At 36.4% G+C, this 11,867-nt stretch overlaps 1 protein-coding gene across 7 annotated transcripts in view; it reads right to left on the bottom strand.

Moving 5' to 3' along the window:
• Positions 1–11,867, bottom strand: part of ZEB2 (zinc finger E-box binding homeobox 2) — a 141,538-nt gene that overhangs the window by 36,000 nt on the left and 93,671 nt on the right. For all 7 annotated transcript variants that reach the window (XM_005862013.2, XM_014536233.1, XM_014536234.1 and 4 more), the window contains exon 4: positions 7,148–7,219. In XM_005862013.2, the coding sequence (XP_005862075.1) occupies positions 7,148–7,219 (72 nt within the window). The remainder of the gene's footprint in view (positions 1–7,147; positions 7,220–11,867) is intronic.

Here is an 11,867-nt window from a genome sequence, read left to right as displayed (position 1 = left end):
TTTTTCTTTTCCCAGCAAAGGAAGCAGCGGCGCAGGTGGTTATTAATAGCCCTTTATAACTAGAGTAGTAGATTGTCTGAGTAAATATAACTTTCACACTTTCAAAGAGGAAACAACAGGGGCCTATTTGGGTCTTGATATGCACGTGAAACCGCATTAATGCTAATGATCACCATGCACCTACCATAGATCCTTGTTACTACTAGCTCTCAGGCAAACTCATGTTTATAATGCTCCTAAGTTTTTCCAGTTCTCTAATCTTCTTGGAAAACAGTTTTTTTTCACACACTCTTAAAACTTCTACATAATAATTTCATTCTGAATTTGAATCTGATTAACATCGGAAAGATGTAAGATTCCTTGAGAAAATATATGCTTTGTCTTATGTGTTAAAACATACCATTTCTTTCATTTTTTAAATATTAAAACAAATGTAGAAACATTAAATGAAATGTGGGAAATTATTAATATACATCAGAGTTTGCAATGCTTTATGTTGTTATAAGTCAATTTTGCTATGCTGCTAATCTAACTTTGTTGTCAAAAGTAGTGATACCCTAGGACAGTGATTCTCAACCTTGGCTGCACATTAGAATCACCTGGGAATCTTTTTAAAATCCTGATTTCTGGGCCTCATCCTCCAGAAATTGATGAGGCCCAGAAATCAGGATTTTAAAAAGATTCCAGGTGATTCTAATGTGCAGCCAAGGTTGAGAACCACTGCCCTAGGATGTTGCCCTTTGCCTTTAACAACTTGACTTTAGGAACTAAAATTCTGGTTTCACCCTGAAGATGTTGGACTTAATCCCTGCCACAGAGAATGCTTTCCCCTACTGAGGTTTCCTTCCCAGAGTCCATTTCTTCTCCACCAATTACTTGTTTATTCATTTATTCATTTTATCAGTCATAATGTGTACCATGTGTATTCACTGCTATACTGGGCACTTTGAGGGAAACAGGGAATAGTTTTCTTCTTAAAGCAAATATTTTGAGGGGCACTTTTAAGATATATGTACATATACATATACACACATATATACCTATATAATGTATTTAATCACCTCAACAATCAATCCTATGAGGTAGGTATCATTATAATCTACCTCCACTTTACAGCTGAAGAAATTGCTTTATCCTCATGAAATTAAGTAGGTGAAAGAGGTGCAAACAATATAAAGAGGAACAATGCAGCATGTCCAAATTAGTCATGTGCACCTGAGGGTGGTGGGTTTCAGAGAGGAAGAGATTGGTGTGGTTTGGGTGTTCAAGGATGACCACATGAAGGAAATGGGATGTGAGATGGCCCTGAAGGGTGGGGACAATTTGGATGACTGGAGGGAAAGGGAGAGAGAGATTATCGTGTCAAGGAAAAGCATGGGCAGAGATTCAGGTTGGCCTAAATGTGATTCTTTCCAGATATTACCGAGGATTTGGTCTGATAAGAATGAAACATTATTGGTATGAAATGGATGGCACTTAATACCAGAGAAGAATGTGAATTTTGCCCGATAGGTACTAAGGTGCAATTAAGGATGCTAAGAAGGAGATTTAGACAATGAGAAAAGAATTATTGGAAAAATGTGAACTGAGAAATAGAGGAGTGCATGAAGGCTAGAGAGCAATCAAATGTAACGGAGTCTTTCTTGTTTGGGAGACTAGAATAATGAGAGATGAAACTGTCTGGTTAGTTATTTCAGGCGAGGGGTCAAAAAGATGTCAACTTGAAAAGGTGAAAGGGAAAGCAAGTGTTGTTTGTCTCTCATTTGCTCCCTCATTTCTTCAAAACTTCTGACCTAGACCATTCCAGGATTTATGGTAATAAAGCAACCAAAACCCCATACCATTCCTGTCCTCAAGTAGCTTACAATTTAGTGGGGAGAAACATACCTGCAGGTGACTAAATATAATATGAGAGAGAATGAAATAGATCCTATAAGAAGCCTCTCAAAGGAATGAATGGTTAATCCTGAGTTGGAGATGATGAGATGGAGATGGTGGAGATGGCCTTTAAGAGGGTGTGTGATGCTGTCAGACTAAGAAAGCTTTCAGGCTAAGAAAGAACAATGGCTTCCTAGGTTGAAGGAAAACCATGAGCAAAGGCAAAGGAGTATAAATGGTAAGCAGCCTTTCTGAGCTGGGGTATATTCTGTTAAAGGCAAGATGGAGTTAGATCATGGAGGTGCCAACTCAGCTCAAAAGCCTACTCATTCTGAAACCAATGGAGAACCATTCAAGATTGAGTCTGAAATGGAATGGGGGATGAGTTACAATTATCCATCTGCCCTAAGTGTCAAAAAAACAACTCCTAACTTACTTTGCTAGGGTGAAGAATGTATTAAAGAAATTAGGAATTGAAAACAGGGGGCCCAGTTAGCAAGATATTATAAGACTCAAATGAAAGATGAGGATTTAAAATGATACAAGTGATGTATGACAGTGTGACAGTAGAATTCATAGTGTTTAATGACTAATTAGACAAAGTAGGTAAATGTCAAAGATGATGCCATCGTTTCTAGAAGCGTCAGCTCATCAGAGTGGTGGGAACCCTTTTGAGGCAAAAGGATATGTCTGGTGATTTAGATTTATTTCCAAATCTGCCATCAGTTAGCTATGTGGCATGTTTTTTTTCTAGTTTCCTCAACTATCAAATTACAGTTAAGGAATTGTTCTGGAGTGTAACTTTTAATTTTAGAATTCTGTGATTCAATTCAACTAAACCTTCCCACTTCTTCTTACAGATTTAAACTCAGCAGAATATATTATGAAGGAGATGCTTTTAGATTCTAAAAGACTATTTTATTTATATAAAGTTAAACTTTACTATTTAGTAGATTTGTAAAATTGAGGAAGAACTTCAGAGGTCTTGTCTTTACGTTTAGTTAGGAATGAACTTTGTGTGATGAGTATTCAGAGAGAAATATTAGAGACATTGTCTTTGTCGTCCCTCTAAAAGTTATTCCAGTTAATAACAATTTTTTATCAGAAAAATTGCTTAACTTTTTTTGTTTGTTTTGTTAATCCTCACTCGAGGATATTTTTTTCCATTGATTTTTAGACAGAGTGGGAGGGAGGGGGAGAGACACAGACAGAGAAACATCGATATAAGAGAGAAACATCGATATGAGAGAGATACAACACATCGATTGGTTGCCTCCTGTACGTGCCCAAACAGGGGCCAAGGGTCGAGCCTGCAACCAAGGTACACGTGTCCTTGACCAGAATTGAACCTGGGACCTTTCAGTCAGGGGGCTTTAGACAGAGTGGGAGGGAGGGGGAGAGACACAGACAGAGAAACATCGATATAAGAGAGAAACATCGATATGAGAGAGATACAACACATCGATTGGTTGCCTCCTGTACGTGCCCAAACAGGGGCCAAGGGTCGAGCCTGCAACCAAGGTACACGTGTCCTTGACCAGAATCGAACCTGGGACCCTTCAGTCAGGGGGTCGACACTCCAACCACTGAGCCAAACAGGTTAGAGCAACTTTTAAAAAATGTATATATTCCAGTGTCTACTGGTTCTGCTTTGATTAGAAAAGAAAAATGGAATCTGATGTTAAACAGTTCTATATTCATTCATTAATAAAAACATTTATTTAGAGCCTATTAATTTTAAGGCACACTTATAGACAATGTGGTAGCCTAAGAAACAATCCAGGCTTTTAGAGTTTGCAATCTAATTTGGAAAAGACAACATATTAATTAACAACACACTACAGCCTCTACGGAAAGGTTAGCTGATATGTTCTATAAGAGTTCATTGAGGAAGATATCAGTTAAGTTGGGATGGATAGAGGAGGTCAGTGGGATCCTCATCAGAAGGACTTGGGTGAAGAGAAATATATGGTTCATTAATAAGTAATTTCAACTAGAAAACATGTCTTATTTCAATTTCCCATGTATTTAGCATCTAAAAAGATGCTAGAGCAAAGAAATAGTAACTTATAGTTGGGAAGAGATATGTATTTATTCTCTAACAGGGCTGAGTTATAAACTGAGGATCAGCAGTACATTCCCAATTACCAAGTTCGTTGTATTTGCTCAGCATTCTTTCACAATTGTAGTTATTGGAACCTTTTGATTGAATTGACCATCCTCTCCCTTTTGAAACTTTCTTTCTTTGCCTTCTGAATATTTCATATTTTTTCTCTCTTAAAATCTTTTTTCTTTCAATGAATTTGACTTTTCTTTCCACCCACCAGGAACCCTGGCCTCAGCTTTCTACTTGTTTCAATAAACACACTCTCAATTGTAAGTCTCATCGTCCCAAAATATTAAATACTATCTGAATATATTTTTATGACTCTCAAGTATCTATAGCCAGCCCTGATTTCCTGGGTTTCAATTATTCATTTCCAATGGACATTCTCATCTTCCCCTATATATTTGTCTAATCTTTATATGAAAATATTTGTGTCTAAAAACCAGCTCAAGGTCTTCTCCCCAAAATTGGATCTTTTTTTCTGTTTATCTAGAAATAGCAAGTATTACTATATTCTAAACCAGCCGTGGGCAAACTACGGCCCGCGGGCCGGATCCGGCCCGTTTGAAATGAATAAAACTAAAAAAAAAAAAAAAAGACCGTACCCTTTTATGTAATGATGTTTACTTTGAATTTATATTAGTTCACACAAACACTCCATCCATGCTTTTGTTCCGGCCCTCCGGTCCAGTTTAAGAACCCATTGTGGCCCTCGAGTCAAAAAGTTTGCCCACCCCTGGGCTGGATGAGTCAAAAAGTTTGCCCACCCCTGTAAAACACACAAAGTGTAATCTTGAAGCTATTTTGACTCCATCACTAAGAGAATCAATGGGTCCGTAAGAAGTCATGTTGCTAATTTCATCATTGTCACCACCCTAGGACAAGCTTTTTTATCACTTTACACCTAAATGACTACAGTGACTTCTAGTTGGTTTTTTCCCCCAAAGAAATCATGGTAGTGTAACATGACCCAAACTTGTGTTTGTTGCTTTGTGTTCTCCATCAGCTGGCTTCAACTTAAAATGTTCACTTCATTTCCCATGAATTGCCTCCTAGGACCTGGCCAAATCCTTTTCCTAGTCTCTGAATAAATATCGCAGTTTCCTCCATTGGCTAACATACTCCTCCTTTGCTAGAAAGCTCTTCCTCACTCCTCTATGACTATGGAAAATGTACTTAGTTCAAGTTTCAGCACCATCATAAAACCTTTTCTAAATACTAACACGATGGGATTTCTCTTACTTCCGTAATTTGAAATAATTATTGTTCTTGACATTTGTTGCATATTTATCACATATTTTCACTTACTGTTCATTATTATTTTTTGAGTGTTAGTCTCACCGTCCAAATTAAATAATAACCATGTCTTGGACTACCTGACCCGTCTTCTACCACACATACCCACAACAGTGAACATAGAGAAGACAGTCAATGGATACTTATTGATTTATTTATTGACTGAATACATATAAACTATAAGGAGTAGCAAGCAGTATGAGAAAAGGCATCTTAAAGCTAGATGAAAGAACATTCAAAATTGATTTTTAAATCTTCTGAATAGAAACACTTTTTGTTAATTTCCCTTTAAACTTTAAGTGTGTAAAACAGCCAGTAAATTGTCACTTTGTGGAATAAATTTACTTTTGTGACACTTCAATTGCCTATAAAGGTAATAAAATTAGCATTTATTTATGCTTGAAGTTGAAATTTAATATTTATTTTTAAAAGAAACATGAATCCATATTTGATCTCATGAGTTGGGACATTGTAGAAAGTATCTTATTTATGGTATTTATTATGATGCTTTTATATAAAGTTATTTTTTCATGTTTCTATTTTACATGGTGAGGGTACCCCTGCAACAGAGACTATTGAAACTAGAAACACTCTTAAGAAGCAACTAGTTCAATCTATTTATTTTTCAGGTGTAGAGAGTGAATTCCAAAGAGGATAACTGACTTGCCCTAGGTCAGAAGCTAGTTCCTGCCAGGGCTGTACCTAAAAATTAGGATTCTATACTTTTTCCAAAATCCCATATTGTGCAGCTTTATTTTTATAACTAGATTTTCATTATTTTTCTTATTTTATACCCAAGAAAGTGAATTACTGCCTTGTACGTTATTAATAAAAGCATTCTAAATAGAAGCACAGCCTGAGCGGTTTATTATGATGTTCATCAACGTAAGAGAAATATGAATATAACCTTAATTACTCACATTTCTAAAACTTCATAAAACCGTAACTTTTTTTCGATTGGTGAGTTGAGTGGAAGTAGTTATGTGATTTTATTTTACTTTTTGGTGTTGTTTTGGAAGAGAACCTTAACACTGGGCACTATCCTAATATTTGTAATGGTAGTGTGAAGGGCTGTTTGAAACACCAACAATAATTAGCCTTATTCAGGAAAAGAGATAAACACAGTGAGTCTATGTAAATTTGCACTGGTGCTGTGAGAATGTGAGAGAAGATGCTGTTGGGGGACAGAACATGGACTTTGTCTGGAGACTCCATCCTACAGCAGTAGCCCAGGAAAACAAAATACCACTGACTACCTGCCCACTGTCTTTTTTTTTAGCTCCACTAAAAAGAATTAAAACTGTCAGTTTTTCTTTATAAAACCTTTGCTTAGACAATATTATTTGGAAGGGTTAGAGGGCACTGAGCATTCAAAGTAAAGACAGAATAAAAAAAAACTCAAATGATCAATTTTTGTGAGGGATGTTCATGGAAATTTGGTTTATCTTTCTGAAAAAACAACACATTTTACAAACAAAATTACACTGTATCATTTGAATCCTGAATGACAAATAGCAAGTGGTGCCTAGATGAGGCATATTATATTCTGATTTTAAAATTATTTGTGCAATCTTTTAAAGCAAAAATTACTTACAGAAATTTGCCAAACTCATGATTTGAAAGGGTTTAGTCATCCACTTCACCTTTCTCAATGTTCACAGGAAAATGAAGTGTTTAAGATATATTTGCTGAATAAAATGCCAAAATATAGAGAGTTCTAATTTGCAACAAAACGGGAGACATGTAATGTCTAACTTGATTGTGAAATCATGGAACTACAGATGGAAGGGTCAGTGTTTCTTTCCCCGAGTAGCTAGATCCATATGACAGGGCAAATGTGAGCTTGGTGCGGTCAGCTTCACTTACCTGTACCATTGTTAATTGTGGTCTGGATCATGGCTTCCGGCCCCATAGTGTCATAGTCTTCCTTCATTTCTTCTGTGGGGGAAAATTATCTTTAGCATTTGAAAATTGTAAAAAGGCTTACTATACTAAGCATGCCAACCACAGGAACAAGGAAGAGTCTTTGAAAGGAAACACAGAAAAGGCTTGTTGTAAACCTCTAAACAATAGCTTTGTTCAGGCAATTGAATGAATCCAATAGTGCTAGCTGCACAAGAACTTATTTACTTTAAGCATTACTGCAAGCTGTGAAAAACAGAGGTGCTTATTTGGGGCAAATGAAGGGCTTTTCTTCTGGTGGCAGTTCTAGTGACAAACAGGGGGAAAGATATTATTTTTTCAATAAGAGTCAAAAGCAACTAGTATTTGTACTTACAAAGAGCCATGCTAGCTGCTATGCCTCTAGTAACCCTGGATGGTTTGATGCAAGTCAGAATTTCTTATTTTATTTTCATACTTGTCTCCCCTTTGTATGGCACTAACCTACACATGCATATTTTTTTTAAATCTAATTCTACATATCGAAACTCGAAATGCCCAGTTTATAAGACAAGCATTGAAAACACCTGTTTCACTGTTTTATAAAACCTTCGAAAGCATGCTTCCTTATTCCTTCCCCAACCCCTCTGCAAATATCTCCCTTCCTTATTTATGCCCCAGGAGATAATCAGAGTTATTTTCTGAGAAAAACATACAGATAGAACAACAGCTCAATGTTCTGATGAAGATGAAGATATGTCACATTAAAGTTGAAGACGCGTACCTGATAAAAGGCCATTTTCTAAAATGGCAATATTTTTTAATAGGAAGAGTGTGAAAAACAGGAGGATTCTTGTTTCTGCCTATCAAACTGTAGTTTATGTGAGAGGGCAGAGAAGGACAGTGGCCAGTTCAAAATCCTCCAAATACGTAAATGAAACATGGACTTTTAAAAAAATTGTATCTTGATAACAATAGTACTAATGAGAACCAAACACGATCCAGTATAAATATTTCCCAGTGGTAATTATTGTACTTAAAACAAGAGAAACTTTATAAACAGGTCTCTGAGTTCCCGAATTTATTCTAATCATCCTTTGCTCATCACATTTTAGTCGCAATCATTTGATAAAAGAACAAGTTCTAGCAAATGTTACGGCAACATTAGAATAGATGTTTTACAGTTAGTGACCTGCAGCTTGTATGTTTCTGGTTTCAGAACTGAAAAATCATGGGCTTGATAGGTAAAATAAATAGATGCTAATTTAATGCCACTGAACATATAACAGCCAGAACATTTGAATGGTATTTGTTTAAACTGTACAACCACTTTAAATTTATTCTTGGACCTGGATTTGTCTCTTATTGAAGGTCTATTTTCACAGAGACATTTTGCATAAAACATGTAGAAGTTCAATATATAGCAAAATTGTATTGTCAATTGTAATAATTGATCGGTTGAAAGGCTCCCTCGTCTGATATTTTTATCAGTCTCTGCAAGGAATGAAATTAAGGTATTTCTCAGAAGTTCAGCACAAGATATAAATATAGCTTTTGTGTCTTTCTTCCTCGTTCTTCTCATGTGATTTCTGGTAGCTAAGAGTCAGAAGTATCATAAGTTTTCCATCTGAGAGATCAAGTCACTGAGGGGAAAACAGTTAACAGCATTTTTTTTTTTTGCATAATAGTGGTAATGTTCAAGATTTCTGCTGCACTTCCTTCCTCATTGTCATTTTCTTATGAAAAAGTAAAGAGAAGTTACAGTAGGTGGTTGCTTCCCAAATTATTAAATGCTGGGTGTACAAATGTGTAGTCGGCAATTTGTGTCTACTGGACTCTGTAGTAACTTTAGCTTTACCCTCTTTTATCAAAGATGGTGCAATTGCAATGGTGTCACTTTTTACCTCGAATGTACTTTGCTTCGATTTGCTGAGCACCAACCTATTCTTTTTAAATTCCAAGCTCAATTTATTAAAATGAAACACTATGCCGTTCCAGGTATGTATTTGAAACACTATGTATCTGCCTATTTAATTAAGTTTCACGTGACCCAGACTCTGGAAAAAAAATAGTAATTCTGAGGTTAGGAATAGCCCCTCTGAATTAATGTCAGTCCTGGCTGTCTTTCGGCCTCACGCCTAACCTTAAACATTTTCCAAGACACCTCTGACTCAGCACACTGTGTCTGAAACCACATAGTATATTTATTTTTAAAACACTTGTAAAAGTTTGCATTTTCCAGTCACCCTTGGGATGAAGGTTTGTAAAAATAAAGGGCACTTTCTTCCTGAAGATGAAGAATCCTTGAATAAGCAGAAAGAGGCCAAGATGCAGGTGATTTATTTAAGTCTGTGTCAGTGATAATGATGTCATGGTTTCCAGCACACTGTGTCCACCCCATTGTGGGACAAAAGAATGTCAAGGACAATTCTAAACACAAAACTCTGATTGTGCTGGAACCGGAAAGGCACAGTAAGAACTCCACTGCGCTCTTCAGCTCAAAACCTGCATCCTGCAGACAAAGGACAGAGAGCCAGGGAGCAGGAGCAAGGGAGAGGGGCTTATCTCAGAGTGGAGCTATGTGCTGAGGTAGGACGGTAGACAGCCAGGCACCAGGGATAAAACACTACTAAATAAAACAGCAACAGAATTAGAGTTATTGTCTGTAGTGTGCGTTTTGAACAATAAATAAAAAAATATTTTATCAGGAGAAAAATGTGTTATCTAAGAGTCAGGATAAACAATGAGTAGCTTTTTAAGACCAATTTCTTTTCATTAGACATCAAGGCACCACTTTTGGAACAATAAAAAAAAAGGATAATAAATCATGACTAATCATTAGAAATAGACAGGTAATAGCCGGGTAACTTTCTGGGTCCAAATAGCCCAATGAGATTAGGGATTTACATTTTATTTAATTATTGTGACTCCAGAATGCTAGTTTATTTACCATAAAGGTAAGAGCAAAGAGCAGCCTGTTCATTTGTATCTCAGGCAACATTAACTACAGGTGCTAACAGGGTTTGTAAAGCATTCATATGGATTATGGTATATTAAAACATTTAGAATCATGATCCATGACCAGCACAGAAAACCTGCCATGGTCACACACTACTACAGCTTGACATTGGTGTTTTGGCTGTTTTTCAATTACCGATCTTAATTTTTTTAAATTAAACTTTTTTTTAGAAGTTTGGAGCAGCACATTTGTTATATCATTATTAATTATTCCTTTAAGGGTGGAAATTCGAGTAATTGGTCCTTACCCTTGATTTCTAGATATTAAAATTTAAAGCATCAGAACATTCATTCTTATAGCCCTGCATATCTAGTTCATTAACAAATATGAATAGCTAACACCAGCTCATTTAAATAGTATGTCTTACATGAGTTCTCGCCACACTCTTTTTCTGTCACACTGCTCCCAAGAATCATTGGCTCTTATTATACATGTAAATGGCTATCATAAAAATAAAAATTTCATTTAAGATTGTTAATGACTTCTGCAGCAGTCAGACTTCCTTTAATGATCATCCTCTGCCCCTAATTAAACGTATTTATCTTTCAAGCATCTTTGGCTGAGTTCTCCCTCATAGTTGAAAATCTAAAACCTTAAGACTTAATGGATATAACGATAAATGTTTATGTGTGGGATTGCTGAGATTCGAGAAACCTTCACCGAAAGCAAAATTGGAAACAGAAAGAGTACAAAACTTGGCACCGTATATTAGGACAATGAGAAAACAAATATACCGCACTCACACTGCCATCAGTCTTTTCTTCTGTTTTTTTTTCCCCTCCACATTAAATTTCTTTGGTTAGTGGAAGTGCTTTTATTTTCCTCCTTCCAGAATACCAAGCAATTCCTCTGCCTATGTTCAATTTTTATAGTCTGCGACATCACAATAGCATATAGGTAGACTTTTTATTTTAATTTTCTATTATAGTTGGCATGCAATAGGTAGACTTGTGCCTATTTCCCTTCCCACTCACTTCACCTATCTATAAAAAACTGCTGTTATTTTTATTGCAAAGAAAAAACAAGGTGGGGTAAACCATGATAGCTTTCTCCGTGTGCTGGGAATAGAGATTAAGGAGACACAATGGTGAATTAGGAGTCATTTAAAAAATGTTTATAGGCCACCTTCCCAAGTAAAGATGAGCAGAGGGAATTCAGGGGACTAAGACTAATTCTCTTTTGCTAATCATTTCACACCTTAGTGATGTTCCATCCTACGTGAGCTTAGACCAAGTCACTTCCATTCACCCAGTGGCAAATGAAGTTTTAGTTTGAACATAATTTACCTTATTTTTATGACAGCTGGCCTTGAACCACCTTTACTTCCCCAGAGATTCCCACCAAATAGCCGGGCATCATTATCAAGTGCTTAGCTGTTAAATAATAAAAAAGCTACCTGACCAGGTAAAAGTGTGAAATCACATTCACACTTAACAAAGGAGAATGATTAGATGGTTGGATTAGAACAGGAGGTGTCAGACAGACACTGCAACAACATTAAACTGGCAGTTCTTTAGTTGATATTGCTACACCATTTCCACACAAAACTTTCAAAATTATGTCAGTTGTGAGTTCTTACGTGGCTTCCAAGTTCTACCCTGAATGTACAGATCTTGATCATGCTCTGTGGTTCGCGCATCACACACCTGCTGTAGGTACTTCGTGTTGTGTGTTTCTAATGTAGCT

The sequence above is a fragment of the Myotis brandtii genome, unplaced genomic scaffold (genome assembly GCF_000412655.1).
Source record: "Myotis brandtii unplaced genomic scaffold, ASM41265v1 scaffold1577, whole genome shotgun sequence".
NCBI lineage: Eukaryota > Metazoa > Chordata > Mammalia > Chiroptera > Vespertilionidae > Myotis > Myotis brandtii.
Note: the sequence above shows the minus strand (reverse complement) of the source record. Positions and strands in the feature narration are given on the sequence as shown.